The sequence below is a fragment of the Anabrus simplex genome, chromosome 2 (assembly GCF_040414725.1).
Source record: "Anabrus simplex isolate iqAnaSimp1 chromosome 2, ASM4041472v1, whole genome shotgun sequence".
Classification (NCBI taxonomy): Eukaryota; Metazoa; Arthropoda; class Insecta; order Orthoptera; family Tettigoniidae; genus Anabrus; species Anabrus simplex.
In genome coordinates, this window is record NC_090266.1 from 829065066 (window position 1) to 829082844 (window position 17779).

General features: G+C 38.1%; 1 protein-coding gene across 1 annotated transcript in view; it reads left to right on the plus strand.

Moving 5' to 3' along the window:
- The window catches only part of LOC136863702 (protein phosphatase 1E), a 529192-nt gene that overhangs the window by 449717 nt on the left and 61696 nt on the right, over positions 1-17779 (plus strand). The window contains exon 3 of the mRNA XM_067140060.2: positions 8840-9045. Within this exon, the coding sequence (XP_066996161.1) occupies positions 8840-9045 (206 nt within the window). The remainder of the gene's footprint in view (positions 1-8839; positions 9046-17779) is intronic.

Genomic DNA, 17779 nt, shown 5'->3' on the forward strand with positions numbered 1-17779 from the left:
AAGTGGAGTTTCCAAATACAAATCACCTATGTTTCTTTACATTTATAGGAGATTCTAAATACACACTTTTTACGTCTGCAACAATTTACGTTTCTCAGATATTCTGTAGATATAGTCTTTCAAAAAATTCACCCCAATTTGTCACTCCTGTTCAACCGCCATTAATTGGATTTACCAAAAGCAAAAAAATACGTGTTTCTTTGTTTTTAAAGGAGATCCCATATACAAATTTTCAGTTCTGTAATATCTTCAGTTTCTGAGATATATGTATCCTCATTAAATGCATTCAACCTATTATTCACCCTTTTAAACCCATCCTATTGGGATTTACAGAAAAGAAAAAAATACGTTTTCCTTCATTTTTAAGGGAGATTCTAAATACCAATTTTTACATCTGTAAACTTTTAAAGTTTTAATATGTAGACACACTAATTTAAAAAATTCACCCCCCCTTTTCACCCCCCATATTTGGATTTTCCAAAAACGAAAAAATACCTGCTTCTTTAGTTTTAAAGTAGATCCCAAATACCAATTTTCAGGTCTGTAATATCTCCAGGTTCTGAAATATAGTTAGCCTCATTAAAGGCATTCAATCTTTTTTTCACCCTTTTCCACCCTTCCTATTGGGATTTTCCGAAAACAAAAAATACATGTTTCTTTATTTTTAAAGGAGATTCTAAATACCAATTTTTAATCTATAAACTTTAAAAGTTTTGAGATATAGATACACCCATTTTAAAAATAAGCCCTCTTTTCACCCCCCCCCCCATTAATTGGATTTTCCGAAACTAAAAAATACGTGTTTCTTTATTTTTAAAGGAGATTCCAAACACCAGTTTTCAGGTCTGTAATATCTTCAGGTTCTGAAATATAAGTAGCTACATTAAAGGCATTCAACCCGTTTTTCACCCTTTTCCACCCTTCCTATTGGGATTTTCCGAAAACAAAAAAATATGTGTTTCTTTATTTTTAAAGGAGATTCTAAATACCAAATTTTACATCTATAAGCTTTAAAAGTTTTGAGATATAGATACACTCATTTTAAAATTTCACCCCCTTTTCAGCCCCACCATGAATTGTATTTTCCAAAAACAAAAAATACGTGTTTCTTTATTTTTAAAGGAGATCCCAAACACCAAATTTCAAGTCTGTAATATCTTCAGTTTCTGAGATATAAGCATTCTCTTTAAAGGCATTCAACCCTTTTTTCACCTCTTTTTACCCCTCCTATTGGGATTTTCCGAAAACAAAGAAATACATGTTTCTTTATTTTTAATGAACATTCTAAATACCAATTTTTACATCTGTAAACTTTAAAAGTTTTGAGATATAGATGCACTCATTTAAAAAATTAACCCCCCTTTTCACCCTCCTATTAATTGGATTTTCCAAAAACAAAAAAATACGTGTTTCTTAATTTTTAAAAGCGAACAAAAGTTCCAATTTTCAGGTCTGTAATGTCTGCGGTTTTTGAGATATAAGTACCGGTATCCTGATTAAATGGCATTCAACCCCTTTTTTACCCTCTTTCACCCATCCTATTGGGATTTTCTGAAAATAAAAAAATACGGGTTTCCTTATTTTTAAAGAAGATTCTAAATACCAATTTTCACATGTGTAAACTTATAAAGTTTTGAGATATAGATACACTCATTTTAAAATTTCACACCCCCTTTTCACCCCCTTAGCGACGGAATATCCAAAAATCCTCTCTTAGCGAGCACCTACATCTTAATATGAATATATCCTCAAAATTTCATTCATTTATGTCCAGTAGTTTTGGCTCGGCGATGATGAATCAGTCAGTCAGTCAGGACAAGTTACTTTATATATATATAGATAGATTATGTGAGTAAAAAACTGTAATCACAAATACAACTTTTTGTAGATGATGTTATACTGTAAAGAGTAGCAAATAACTAATGAGCTAGTACAAAAAAAAAGAAGAAGAAGACCTCGACATTGTTGTGAGATAGACAGCAGATGGTAAAACTGTAGGTGAAAAGTCAGTTGTGAGTTTCACCAAGAGGAAAAGTCCTCTCTGTTTTAATTACTATGCGGATGGTGGTGAAGGTACTTTATGGGGATCACTGTAATTACGTAGGTGTTAATTAAAGAAATATATTCATTGGAGTAACCACATTAATGAGATTGTAAATAAAGGTTACTGATTTCTCTTTGTTTTACTTCGCACCGTCTTATGGTGACGAAAGGGGTATGAAAGGACAAAATTTGGAAGGAAGCGACTGTGACCTTAAGATACAGCCCTTGCATTTGCCTGGTGCGAAAATGCTATTTGCTTTACGTCGCACCGACACAGATAGGTCTTATAGTGACCATGGGATAGGAAAGGCCTAGGAAGTGGAAGGAAGCGGCCGTGGCGTTAAGTAAGGTACAGCCCCAGCATTTGCCTGGTGTGAAAATGGGAAACCATGGAAAACCATCTTCAGGGCTGCGACAGTGGGATTCGAACCCACTATCTCCCGGATGCAAGCTCACACCTGCGTGCTCCTAACCGCACGGCCAACTTGCCCGGTGGTGTGAAAATGGGAAACCATGGAAAACTATATTCAGTACTGTCAACAGTGGGGGTTCGAACCAACTATCTCCCGAATGCAAACTCAAAGCCAACTTGACCGGTAGGTTACAGACCTCTTCTTATGTTTATGAGGATATTTAGGGGTTGTCGTAAAGATGTAAAGGAGAGGGCGCATGTCAGTGTTGAAATCCCAGTTAGAGTTTGGTTCCATTTTATGGGACCCGCACAGGTTTGGTTGATTCGAGAACTGGAGAAGATCCAGAGGAATGCAGAATGATTTATTCTGGGTGATTTCCGAGTGTGGGTTGGGAAGATTTGGGAGTAAACGGCATGTTCCGAGCTGTCTGAGGGGAGAAGGTGTGGAATGGCGTTAGTAGAAGAATAAGGTTGGATGAAACTTTTAAAACTGGGAAAGACCATAATATGAAGATAAAGTTTGAATTCAACAGAACAAATAGGGGCAAATATTCGCTTATAAGAAGAGGAATTAGGTATTCGAATAATTTACCAAGGGAAATGTTACACAAATTTCCAACTACACTAGTGTCCAAAAGTTACGCTTAGGCATAATCACTAAACGAGGCCATACCGCCTGATAGGAATGTCAGACGGACCAAACGGAAGCTGAATCACACACCATATATCACACAACTTGTCCAAAAGAACCGTGTCAGAAGGGTTCTGATAGCTAAGGTAGTAGTAGTAGTAGTAGTAGTAGTAGTAGTAGTAGTAGTAGTAGTAGTAATGTTTTATTTTACCTGGCAAGATTAAGGCCTTCAGGCCTTCTCTTCCATCTAACCAGGAACCGGAATATACATATATTACATTGTATTACTTACAATAACTAGATCTAATTCAAATTAAATTGATGATAATAATACAAGGATGGTGAGATTACATTAAGATGAAATAAATCAGATATAATAAAAGGATAAATTCTTAAAACTAAAATCCTACATGTAAAAAAAAAGAGGCCGTACATAAAATTTGATTTTAAAAACAAATCGGATAAGAATTTTAGACTCTCTACCAGGACATCCATAACAATAGAATGGTTGTAAGTAGCAGCATCAAATTTACAGATGATCCTTACTGGTGCATGGAATGTCTCCAAAGTGCTTCCTTGAAAGTGCGAATAGCGCTTTACCCCCTGATACTTTCGGGAAGGAGGTTCCTCTCACGGCAGGCAATTACTGTGAATGATTTATCGTAGATGACAGTTCTATGGGTAGGTAAAGCAAGGATGGAATTATTAGCGGATCTGGTGTCAGGACTGTGATAAGAGGATAGGTATTTGAAATATGAAGTAAGGTAAAATGGCTGTGAAGAATGAAGAATTTTTTGGAGAAGGCATAAGGTATGCACAATGCGACGGATTTCTTTTGACAACTTAAAAAACTTGGCAATGTCTTCCACAACAAAATATGCTGTTAATAGGGTGCATGGTTACACCTAACGGCCACACATGCTTCGCAGCCACGTGGCATGCTCTCTATCAGATGGTCCAAGAGCTCTTGTGGCAGTCGATCCCATTCCTCTGAAAGGGCAATGCGAAGGTCTTGGAGGGTCCTTGGTGGAGGCTGACGGGATGCAGTTCGCCTCCCCAGTGTATCCCAGGCATGTTCTATAGGATTCAGATCCGCAGACCTCGTGGCCAGTCCATGCGATGAATGTCTTCCGCAGCCAGAAATTCATCCACTAGAGCAGCGCGGTGCGGTCGGGCATTATCATCCATTAAGAGGAAGTCTGGAGCAACCGCACCTCTGAAGAGTCAAACATGTGGTCTCAGTACCTCATCCCTGTATCTCTGAGCGTTAAGTGTTCCTCGGACCACCCATGAAGATGTGCAGGTCCGTATGGCCATTCAACATGATCCCACCCCACACCACGACGCTGCCGCCGCCACCACCACCACCACCACCACCACCATACTGGTCCCGTTTCACGATGTTCCTGTGGTTGTATCGGCTACCCGGTTCTCTCCAGATTAATGTGCGACGGGAATCGTTCTGGAAACTGAAGCGGGATTCATCTGTGAAGAGCACATGCCTCCATTCATTCATGGTCCAGCTGCGATGTTGACTGTTCCACAGTAAACGGGCCCATCGCTGTGCTGGAGTGGGCGGGACGCACACCGCTGGACGTCGGGCAAACAGGCCTGCTCTTCTGAGCCTCCGGTAGACATTTTGCCGGGAAACGGCAACCTCTGAGACGGCTGCAAGCTCCGCCGACAATTGTCTTGCAGGTGCACTCTGATTTCGTCGGGCGGTTAAGGCTAGATATCGGTCCTGCTGTGGAGTGGTTACCCTTGGTCGACCTGGTACTGGCCTACGACTAACATCTCCTGTGTCTCAAAATCTCTCCAAAGCCTGGAAATGACACTTCACATTCAAGGATACGGCGACCTCGGTTTGTGTGTGGCCTGCTTGGGGGCGGCCGAGTATTCTACCCTGCAAAACGGGGTCCAAATGGCGTCACGTCGTTGTGCCATTATGTTGTCACGTTCACCACGAGGCTACACTCCACACATTATAACAGCGCAAACACGACTGAGGGAATATGGGGCGCAGGCACTGGCTGTGTTTACCTTGCGGTTACGCCGCTAGTCAAAGCAGGGAACACTTTTCCTATACAGAGCGAACACGTAAGGTCGGTAGGTGCATATATCATGCAATTTGCGGTCTGTTTCCTGTTGACCTGCTTACTCGTAACTTATGCTTAACTTTTGGCCACTAGTGTACTTTGAAATCATTTAAGAAAATACTACGTAAACATTTGTTAAGGATTCTGCTACCCGGGTGACAGCCCTGAATCAAGATCAGTGGTGATTCATCGTTGATGTTGTTGTTAATGTTGAATAAACCTCCCAGCTGATAAACGGCTTCCCTATGTTCTCTGCATACTTATATATCAAACAGGGTTCTCCGATTTATTTGGTCATTTCCCTCGACTTCTAATTTACAGTATAGCCTACATGGATTGTAATGGTCATGTAGGCCTACTTATCAATTGTTTCTCCGTACTGAAATCGCGCTCCACTATCCTAAAAGCAATCTTTTCTTTTTCGAAATTCTTTTTGCAATGCTTTAAGACAAATGATTTGAAATAATAGTAATTCACTTGGCTTGTCAACTGCCAAGGGAAGAATGGCAAGGCTCCTTTGCCTAATGAAGTTCATGCAGAGCTGCTTAAACTCCTGGACGACAAAGAAATCAGTACTCTGAGAGAACTCTTCAACAAAACGTACTCCACCGGAATAATCCCAGAAGATGGGCATCCGTCCTCTTTTATCCCTCTGTCGTAAGTCATATTCTGAAAATATTCTTGAAGATTATCACGCCAGGATTCGCTCTTACTGTGTTCGAACACCACTGTCGGAAGCCCTGAAAATGGTTTTCCCGCAGTTTCCCATTTTCACACAGACAAGTGCTGTGGCTGTGCCTTAATTAAAGCCACAGTCGCTTCCTTTCCACTCCTAGCCCTTTCCCATCCCATCGTCTCCATAAGACCTATCTGCGTCGGTGCAATGTAAAGCAAAATTTGTAAATTTAAAAACAAACCTGGAAATTTAATTACCTTTGCGAGAGGAGAGAAAGTAGGAATTAAGTAATCTCCGCAGAATGGCGCAATCTAACGGGGACTTTTGGAACTGTTTCTCAGTAGGGGACTTGCTAGTCTCGTGCAACTCCCTGAGACCGATACTGGCGAGCATGCTACCTGAAGCAATACAAGCTTTGGCTCGTCCCTGCTGAGGTAGGCCTACATTGCGCCGCGCTGTCCGCTAGGGAGGTGCCTTAGGAAAGCAAACCCCCTGGGTTTAATTCGAAGCCGGCAGCGTTTATTGTCCGTTATGAAGCATTAGTACTGCTAACGACCAAAAATAGTTGATTTTAATATGTTTTAAAATATATGTTAGGTTTATTAAACTAAAAAATTAGAAGAAAACACAAGAAATTAAGTGTAAATTTATTGGGAGTTGAGCAACACTGCAAAAATAGCACACACCGCCCCTGAAAGCCGGCCAGACGTAGAGTTACCGGTAACCACTCCGTCCCACTTCGTGCTGAGGTTAACTTCTATTCCTCCAGGGGCCATTGCTTTGGTTTATTCCATAACTGTACCAGTTTCAGACAGTTTCTGCACACATGTTCACCAGCATTATGATCAAGGATTTTTCTATAATGAGAACAAGAAAACGTTGTAAATTTGAATATGACAGGTAGGTGGGTGTGTCTCTATAATCATAAGTTACTTGAAGAAGCTTTACTTGTACTGTTGTTAGGTCTGTAGTAGAAGAGTGGCACTGGTGGAGAATGTAACTATTTTATATTTTGCAAATGAAGTGTAATATTTCTGTTTCTAGACATACCGGTACTGAAGTTCTTATGTTTTCAGTCCCTGCACTCAGAGATGTGATTATTATTGCTTTATAGAGAATTCTGTATTGTATTGTCCAGCTCACTGACTGCCTGCTGGGCTTTGGTCCAAGAGGTCCCGGGTTCGATTCCCTTCATTGGTTAATTCCGATGGACCAGGGGCTGGATGCATGTGCCATCATCACAATTAGAATTCATCCTTACAGATGCGCAGGTCGCCTATATCACCTATATCGCGTCAACTGAAAAGACCTGCGCCAGGCCACTTTGGAGGCCACACACTGTTACTATTTGTACCGTATTGTGTGTAATTATTGAAATTTATATTCCTATTTATTGCAGATGCTGATTGTTGATTTTCTAGAATATTGTATTTGCTTTTTATTGATTTTCTGTCAAGTTAAAGATACCTGATTTCATGTTTTTGTTCCTAATAATGTGTTAACTTAAAAATGAGTACAAAATTTTATTGTTCCACCTTCTCAATACTTAAAATCATTTAACGTTTATCAAAACATTACAATATAATAATAACAGGTACTAGTTTCGGTCCGTTTTTGGACCACCATCAGCCTAGCCAAAATTACAAGCAAAAGACATAATCTAAAAATGAAGTGATGCGGATGAACAAGGGGATGGGATGGTGATGGAATGACATACAAAAGTAAAAACCTTATACATGTTTTACAATAAATATGACCAAGAATATGTTAAAATTAACAGATGAATAAAAGCATTGTGATGTCGTATAAAATCATTTGATGGCACAGTCTTAGGTTGACGGTTGAACTTGTGTTGCACACTTAAATTCGAGTGAAATCTTATGTAAGTTCTTATGTTTCTGGAAGGTTCTACAAGCGAGTTCCACAATGGCGCAGAGGGAATTGTCCAATATGACCAGTATAGACTTGACGAATTGAGAAAGATGGACTCGTTCTATGTAGCATAAACGATTGCTGGTTTTTTTTTTTTTTTCCAAAGGTAGTCTCAGTTCAGTCGGAACCCAATGAACCTGAAGAACAAAATTGGAATTAACTCAAGAGATCTAATAGAGAAAATACAAGGGGAGGGAGGGGGGCGAAATAACGAGTACTCACCTTGCGCTTTTGTAGAACAAGCTGCTGGAATGAGTGCAACGGACAGAGTGAGCATCACGTGGAATAGAACAGCAAAATAATAATAATAATAATATGTTAACCAAATGAACATTGGAATAGTTCTAACAATTTCTTATGAGAGCAATTACTTTAGTAAGTGTCCTTTTCACATAATCTAATGTTAAATAAGTGGTGGACAGTATTGAAGCCTGAGAATAGACAGGTAACCTGAGCCTTCCCAAAAAGTGTTCTGAAGAAATAAAAGTAAATACAGTATTTTATTTGAATTTAATAATCTGTACCACTTAAATACATGCACAGCAAACATGTATAGCAAGGCATGAACCTTCCAAGCAAACAATGGTTCGTTCTCTTCAAAAAGCCATGATATATATATATATATATATAATATTGGTAATAAGACCATTTAGTATGCCTGATGGAAAGTAATATTTTAATTTTCACAATTTTCTGCTATTAAGTATTTTACAGCAATTAAAAGTGAGTGTTATGCTCACTGGAGCTGTCATGGGATTTGAAAGAAAAAACACTTTAAATTTATCTGGACCTATTTACATTTTTCAGTTTGTATTGTTAAGATTTCTTTTCCTTCATATTTTATAACCCAGAATATGCAGTGATGTCCAGATTCAGTCCCTTTGAAAGGAAATCACTTTGGATTTGCTATTTTATCATTGGGATGTTTGTGTTTGAGATTTCCCTTAAATTATCCCAGTTATGGATTTTTAAATGTTCATTTGGTAGTCAGTGTTGAAACTTCTCCTCAACTGTTATGAAAGTAAACAAATATTTGAATTGTGTTGCAGCATATCAACCTCTGAAGCTGATGCAGGCTGTAACCCGTAAAGTGAATGAAGTTTGTCTGAGGTACCGTGATAATGGATGTATGAGCACACTGCCGCCTCCAACACCTGGACCTCCCATCTCCACGTGCGCAATAAAGAATGTTCGTCGTCGCATGGAAGATAGACATGTCATCATTGAAGATTTTCATGGTGTTTTCAATATTGAGGTACCAGTTTATCTACAGTTTAGTGTTGTTGTGACTGTTCAAGGTTACTGTTTGCTTATTTCTTACTTTGTTCATAAGGTTCATTAAAATGTCCTGAATTCTCACAAAATACTTGGTATAGGCTATGTTACAAATATTTATTTGACAGCTTTTATAATTTTTGTGTATGGGTTTCAGTTCCATATTTAAAAGGTATAAAATTGTTCAAATGTAGAAAGAGCCTCTGATAATTCAGTGATTTTGATAAAATGGGAAAACTGACAAATAAATAAATAACTTAATTAATGAAATATTGTAAGAGTAGGATGAAATAAATGGCTGTACTAGTGCCGATTACTCTTAGATCTACATCCAGTAAAACATGTCAGCTGTATTCCATCCCCATCATATCATCATAATGACCATCTTGAATCAGCTCCAGTTTCCCAGGTACAATGAATGAGCGCTCTCCACTTATCTCTGTCCATGTATGTGTCCTCTTCCAGAACCTGCTGCAAATCCAGACCTCACCCAGATAGATCACTTCTAATCTGATCGTTCAGTCTCTTCCTCGACCAACCTCTTGATCTCTTGCCTTCGAGTTCCTTCTCAAACCACACTCTAGCTGTTCTTTGTGGGTTCATTTCTTTGAGATGACCAAACCATTTAAACCTGGCTTCGACACAGATCTCTCTAAGGGGTTATTTCACTTGGACAAGATGGCGTATCTCATTGCTTCTTGTTTTGTCCCTCCTTGTTTTCTGAATCATAGTTTTAAGAACTTCATTTCTTCTGCTTGTAGTTTGCTGATATTTATGTTGGTTTCATGCAGCATCCTAGTCCAGTCTAATGTGACCTTCTCTACTCATGTGAGTCAACACATAAGGGCATATGGTGATTGGTGGTCAACTGCATTGACAGACAAATAAACATTAAGCACTCAGAAAGAGTAATAAAAAAAAAGGAATGGCGTATGGCTTTTAATGCCAGGAGTGTCCGAGGATAAGTTCAGCTCACCAGATGCAGGTCTTTTGATTTGACGCCGACAGGTGACCTGCGCGTCGTGATGAGGATGAAATAATGATGAAGACGACACATACACCCAGCCCTTGTGCCAGCAACATTAACCAATTACGATTAAAATTTCCGACCCCGCCAAGAATCAAACCCGGGACTCCTGTGACCAATGGCCAGCACGCTAACCATTTAGCCATGGAGCCGGACAGAAGGAGGCATGAAATGAAATAAAAATACAAATGTCAAATGGTAATTAAATTATTATAAACTCACTGGCATCTATTCATGGATGTAGGAGCAGTGGCACCTGTTCTTGGTGGTCCTAGTATGACATAGCATCTCCTCTGGTTCCTTACATTCTTGACTGTTGATAGGTCTGGGGAGCATGCAGGGAGCTACTCATCATTATATAGGCACCTCTGAGACACTTGAGCTGTGAGTGGGTGGACATTGTCTTGTTGAAAGTTGATATATGGGTGTCCTGCCCTGTGAGTCAAGACATAAGGACATATGGTGTCATCAGCATACCACTGCTCAGCCATAGATAGCACAATGGATATCCATTTCTTTACTGTCTAGTAGAGTAAAACAGGACAATATTGGCGTGCAGGTAGCGTAAATTATGTCAAATGGAAAAGCGTACACTTGTTAGTTGAGGCCATACAATTATAATTTCTTTCTTTATAACATAAAAACTTTCCAGTTTGTCAGACACACAAATTTCAATATAAATTTTAACACTATAAGCATACATGTAAAAAAAGTACACACCATTATACAACGAATGACATGTTTCGTTCTACAAGAAAATCCTCACATTCTATCAAATCACTTAAATCATGCGTATTGCACTTGTCCAAATGGTACTTTATGGGAACAAATGGATATTTGGTTTAATTTGCATTCTTTTATTCATACATACGCATGGACAAGTTAACAGCTGATAGCCAGGCCGTCCCGTTGAGGCAAGTAAGCCGGAACTGGGTCGAGCAGTCAAGGACACATGAGCTACATCACAACAGTATGCTAACATCATGCAAGGAAACTGGAGAAGGAGGTGTCTGAATTCTAGAAAGATCCGTATTCTCGTAATGAGAACAAATCATAGTTAAGCTGCAATCTCGAGCGATAGCAATTCTAATCGGGAGATTGTGTCACTTAACCAGACGTAACGAGAGTTGTAATGTTAAGATGATGAGAAGGAATGAACATTCTTCTTTTTCCTCTCTTTGAAAATGTTAGAAGCTACATCTTGAAACTTCAAATACGTCTACGCAATCTTATGGACTTTGTCTCTAAATGTCTTATGAATTCGTATTCCAACTGCGAATTAGAATTTCATTCTGCGATTTCGTGTGGATTACTTCATTCTGAAGTAAACTTGGGAACATTTTGAGTCGTTGAGAAGAAATGGTTATTTCACAAGCGAGCATTTGAATCCGTTGAATACGAAGTGGATCAACATAGAAGATAATCATTGCGTAAGTCAGCTAGAGACAACTTCAAGCAGTTTATGGCGAGAGTTATGCGAGTGTAGGACATTGAATCAAGATATTGAATGCAATTGATATTAGCTAGGAGCCAGTGAATGAATGGAGCGTTAAATGTTCTACATCTTTGCGTCAATCAAGAAATAGACAAGTTAAGTATAATAGTGCATAACTTAGTGTTGTAAATACAAGTGGATCAGATTTTCAATTTGAGTTTTAGTTTCAGCCTAACTACGAGAGCAAGATCATCAGTCATGGATCAGCGAGGGAGGATCTTGTCAAGAATTTCGTGGAATTATTGCCATAACTTCGTATGGCCTGACTTCGTGGACATTATGTACGTCTAAGCTGTAATTGTGTGAGCCAATACAATGAATTTGTACTATCCAACTTAATCAAGAGATGAGATCTGTCTTCACATCTACACATCCCAGCTGAATCTGTCTGCATTGGAAAACATGAGTACCAATTAAATATTATTTTTTCATTTCTGTAAATTTTCATCAGATTGTATTCTAGATTCATTAATTTCTTTACTATTAGATAAATTAGATCTTTTCTTTCATCTTGGTGTTGGTTAATTATAGCATGGGTGTTACTAGTTCATTAGTTGAGTATGTGTGTGAATGAAGATCTTCAAAAATTTATCACTGGAATAATGAGGCCCTAATAAATAATAATAATAATAATAATAATAATAATAATAATAATAATAATAATAATAATAATAATAATAATAATAATAATAATAATAATAATAATAATAATAATAATAATAATAATAATAATACTTTTGCAAGCCGACATGAAAGCAATGGCCTCAATTAAGATATTGATTGTAGTTGAGACATATCCTAACCATTGAATCAGATCATAACATTTATTTCATTCCTTGGCAGCCACATGATATGTATTTCTTCGGAATAGTTTTCTCATGAAATAGGGAATAATAATCAGGAAAAGAAAAGTTCAAGTGAAGTAGGACGGGATAATTAAACATAAGTTGTTGAGAGTTAAATTTGGTTGTAAGTGATTGTTGAAATGCCACAGATGCCCAGTTCGACTGAAATTATTGGAATGGATTCATATGGCAAATGTGGTGCATGAGTGGGCTAATTCACATGGTGGATTGAATTATAACCTCGTGGTGACTACTAGGGTACACGTTGGTCATGTATCATAATAATCATTTAAATGATCTCAACAACAATTAAAGATTTGTATGGGGGCCGATGACCTTCGATGTTAGGGCCCCTTAAAACAACAAGCATCATCATCATCATCATCATCAAAGATTTGTATGCTGTGAATAAGTATTGGTTTCATGCGATTGAGTGTATGTTATCTGAATTTATCCCTTATTCACATTTGTATTTTCGGAATTCTGTGCGTATTCACTTAGCGAGAGATTCTGATCATGTTGAACCCAGGATTATGATTTGTGATGGATTATGCTCTAATATTTCCAACAAATGGTTTAATACAGTAAATTCAATTTTGTTTGATGATGAACTAGATTGATGGTGGTGATGGCAGAGTGATTTATGTCTGATATGTGATTTTTTCATCTCATTCTTTGTTTCCATCCATTTACTAGGAGTTGTGTGTGTCGTCATTGTAGGGTCATCTACATAATCTGAGGGCTTATAATCCAAAAAAAGAAAATATTAATAAACCTACATCATGATAAATTAATTCCGTAATGAAACCCTTATCTGATATGATAGTGTGGATGTGATGTTTTTGAAATCTTGTGACATAAGTTTGTGTTTATTCACATTTGGATTTTCGGAATTCTATGCGTATTCACGTCGCGAGAGATTCTGATCATGTTGATCCCAGGACTATGATTTGTGATGTATTATGCTCTGATATTTCCAATAAGAGCCTCCGTGGCTCAGATGGCAGCGCGTCGGCCTCTCACCGCTGGATACCGTGGTTCAAATCCCAGTCATTCCATGTGAGATTTGTGCTGGACAAAGTGGAGGTGGGACAGGTTTTTCTCCGGGTACTCCGGTTTTCCCTGTCATCTTTCATTCCAGCAACACTCTCCATTCTCATTTCGTAGCATCTATCATTCATTAATGTTATCACTTTGGGAGTGGCAACCCCATCGTAATAATAGCCTATATATGATTCATTCATTACATCCCTGACCCGGTCAATGACTGGAAAACAGGTTGTAGGTTTTCATTTTCATTTCCAACAAATGGTTTTATACAGTAAATTCAATGTTGTTTGATGATGAACTACATTGAATACAATCGAGCGAGGTCTCCAAAGAATCTGGTAAGAATCTGATAAGGATAGAAGTTGATAAAAATGAAAGTAGTAAGTAATGGAAAATGTATTGTAAAGGAATTTGAGCTATAGGAATATAATATTCCAGTCCCAGTTGACTTATTGATGTGAATGAGAGATAAAAGTCTCGTATATAAAAAAGAAAAATGATACAATTAATATTAAAGAATGAGTGTAGGGTTAAAATGCAACATAAAGTGACGATAGGAGTAAATGTTGCCTATAATTAGTTAAGAAGTAAAAATGGTGACTTAGGACATAAAAGGAACTTAACTGAGAAACTTAAAATAAAGCATACAATAATTAAATCATTACAGATGTAACTCAAATCTTTGTGTGGGTATGAAATGTACAGTAGTGTAGGCAAAAATTAGGACATAGAAATAAAAATAATAATTTAATTTCTTAAAGGATGTAATAATAATAATAATAATAATAATAATAATAATAATAATAATAATAATAATAATAATAATAATAATAATAATAATAATGATGATGATGATGTGTTGAACTCTACATGGTTAATGTACTACTGAGTAAGTAGGATGCTCAAATTCTCAAAAAACAGAAAAGAAAAAAAAAGGTGTTGATTGAAATGAAAGGAGTTTTATGGAAATGTAACATTGTTAATTGAGAGAGGATAAGAATTTTCACTAATGTTGAAATTTTTTATTTATTTACAGTCGTTATGATTCGCCTTTGATGCCTGGAAGAAAAGTATACTGATAAAAAATGCATTATTTTGTTCATTTGTGTATAAATCGTAAGGAAGTTCAAGAAGTATAAGCACCTGTAAACTTTTTTTTTCTACTTCATATTCAAGGAAAAATTTCAAAATTTAGTTCATGCAAATGATGTCCAAAATTTTTCTTTGTGTTCATTAAATGTCCATTTTCTTTGTTTTTGTGTTATTTCTTGTGCAAGCCATCTCCTATCCTGCCACCAGTGGCCTGCGGATATAGCAAAATTTAGGCTCTACGAACGTTCCACCCCTTGGAACTCTCGTGCAGCTGGCTGAGCGACCCTGGAAAAGGGGACAGTATATACAAGGGTTGGGGCAAAAGTCATGGCAACTATTTTTTTTTCTTGAAGGTACGAGTCCAGTTGGAAAATGTGATATATACAGACGAAAAGACAAGGTGTTAACTACATGTGTGGACAATGAATAGCACTGAAATATCGTAACACACTAATTTATTACAGTAGTATACAGGGCAATATGGCCTTCCTGGTGCAAAAGAATGACAACACAGTACACATAAAGTAGACATGACAAACCTGGGCCTAAAGACCCTCAAAGTCATCCCCTGCTACTAATACCACATGCTGCCAACGATGTGGGAGGCGCTGAATACCATCTGCCTCAGCATTTGCCGCACCATGTGTGAATCGGGTCACCTGTTGGCGCACAGCATTAGCAATGTCATCTCGCGTTGCAAACCGCCTACCACATAGTGGTTCCTTAATCTTTCGAATGTGATCAAAGTCACAGGACGAAATGTCGGGAAAATAGTGTGGGTGCTCTAATTCTTCCCATCCCCAATGACTCAGTAGCTGCCCTACACACTCTGCTTTATGTGGTTTTGCATTGTCATGCAGGATTATTGCACTGTTCACAAGATCCGGACGTTTCTCCCAAACGCCACGTCGTACCTGTTGTACCTGTCGTACCTGTCGCACCAGGAAGTCCCTGTAGTACTGTGCGGTCACTGTTCTGCCATGTGGAACGAAGTGGCAAACAATGACACCCCTGACATCATATGTAACGATCACCATCAATTTGACTGGGGAAGGATTCTGATGGACCTTCTGCCTCCTTGGTAATCCAGCATGTCGCCACTCCACGGACTGACGTTTCAGTTCTGGTTTCTATGCCCTGACCCAAAATTCATCGATGGCGATTATTCGTGACAAGAATTGATCGCCGTCCTGTTGCCAGCGTGCAAGGTGGTCGGAGCATATTGCATAGCGCACCCACCTTTGAACTTCTGTCAGTGCATGCGGTACCCACCGCGATGCGATTTTGCGCAGTTGCAGCTCATTACGCAATATCATGTGGACAGTGTGTTTCTCGATGCAACTTGCCCTCTCTAACTTCAGTAGCGTCCATCGTCTGTCTTCATCCAGGAGCTGCTCAATGACGGCACGTGCCACGTCGGTCCGCACACTGCCAGGTCGTCTCGAACGTTGCTCATCACTGGTTGACACACATCCTTGCTGAAACTTTCCTACCCACCGTGCTACTGTATGGTATGGTAGGGCATTATTCCCAAGGGCTTCCACTAATTCACTTTGACATTCCATCTTATTTCTCCCCTGGAGAACGGCTATTTTGATGTAAGCATGCTGCTCAACACGGGTTACTTCCATCTCGCACGACACTCACCAGCTGACTGATTTCACAGCCCTCACTGCGCTACGACCAGCTATCACAGAGCCATCTGCTGTTCTGCATACACACTATGCCTGCAGAATTTCCACTCGACACATATACGTTTATGATCTGTTCACGTATCTACAAGAAAAAAATTGTTGCCATGACTTTTACCCCAATCCTCGTATGTACAGTATTGTTTACATTGCATAAACTTGTCAGTGATGGAGAGTTAGGTAAAAGCATGATCAAGTATGAGTATTCAACCATTACCGTATTAACTTATTGAAATACTTCTGTACTTATCTACACTGCTGAAGCGTAGTCCGTTATCTCCAACCACTATTTCAGGACAGGTATTTCAGTAAGTTAGTACAGTAATGGTTGAATACTCATACAATCATTATTTGTTAATACTTGTTCATATTTTCATTTAACTCTCCATCATTGACAAGTTTACACAACGTAAACAATACTGTACTTATATACGCATGATTTAAGTGATTTGATAGAATCTGAGGATGTTCTTGTAGAACAAAACATGTCATTCTTTGTATAATAGTGTGTATTTTTTTACAGGTATGTTTATAGTGTTATAATTTATATTAAAATTTGTGTGTTTGACAGACTGGAAAGTTTTTATGTTATATTTTACCAAGTCACTCACCACTGGAAAGTATGGCTTCTTTCTTTAAAAAAATAACAAAACATTTCTCCCTTTTTTCTTTCTTTCATTCTTTCTTTTTTCTTTCTTTCTTTCTTTCTTTCTTTCTTTCTAAGTCTTGTATGAAATGCTTGAAGCAACTTACAGTTCGTAAACACAGATTCCGCTCTTCCCACCATGCAGTTTCCTAGTGCAGTTTAATGTCGCCTATTCTATTAGGCTTGCAGTGGCTGATTACCATTAAGAGGAGACAAGAACACACACTCTCTCTCTCTCTCTCTCTCTCTCTCTCTCTCTCAGGATTATGCAAAATGCTAAGTTAATGTGTATTTTAATGATGGTCAGTTTTAAAATAATGTTTTCAGAGATGCTCGTGCAATTGACTCATACTATCCTGGTACCATATTATTTTATTATTGGATTTGTATGAGGACAACAGGATATCTTTCTGCATGAGTTGATCCATACAGGGAATAATAATAATCCCATGGAACTATAGCCCTAATAGACTTTGGCTGTCAAGCAACCACTGCTCAGCCTGAAGGCCTGCAGATTATGAGGTGATGTGTGGTCAACATGACAAATCTTCTTAGCCATTATTCTTGGCTTTCTAGACTGGGATACTGGGGATAGTATATCATTTTTCTGACAATTTTCACATAACTTTTACCAACAACTATGGTACTAGTACTGGTAAAGCTAAAATATGAAAGGAACATGTTATTTATTTTAAATGCAATTTTTTTAAATGTCAAAAAATTGTTTTTTAAGTAATTCAAATTCATACTATTCAGTTAAGTCATTCAATCTCAAAGAAATACATTTTTCTCACCTTGAACTATTGCCTTCCTTTTTGTATTGAACTGATACCTCTTGTTCTTTCTGAACTACTGATGTACATTCCAA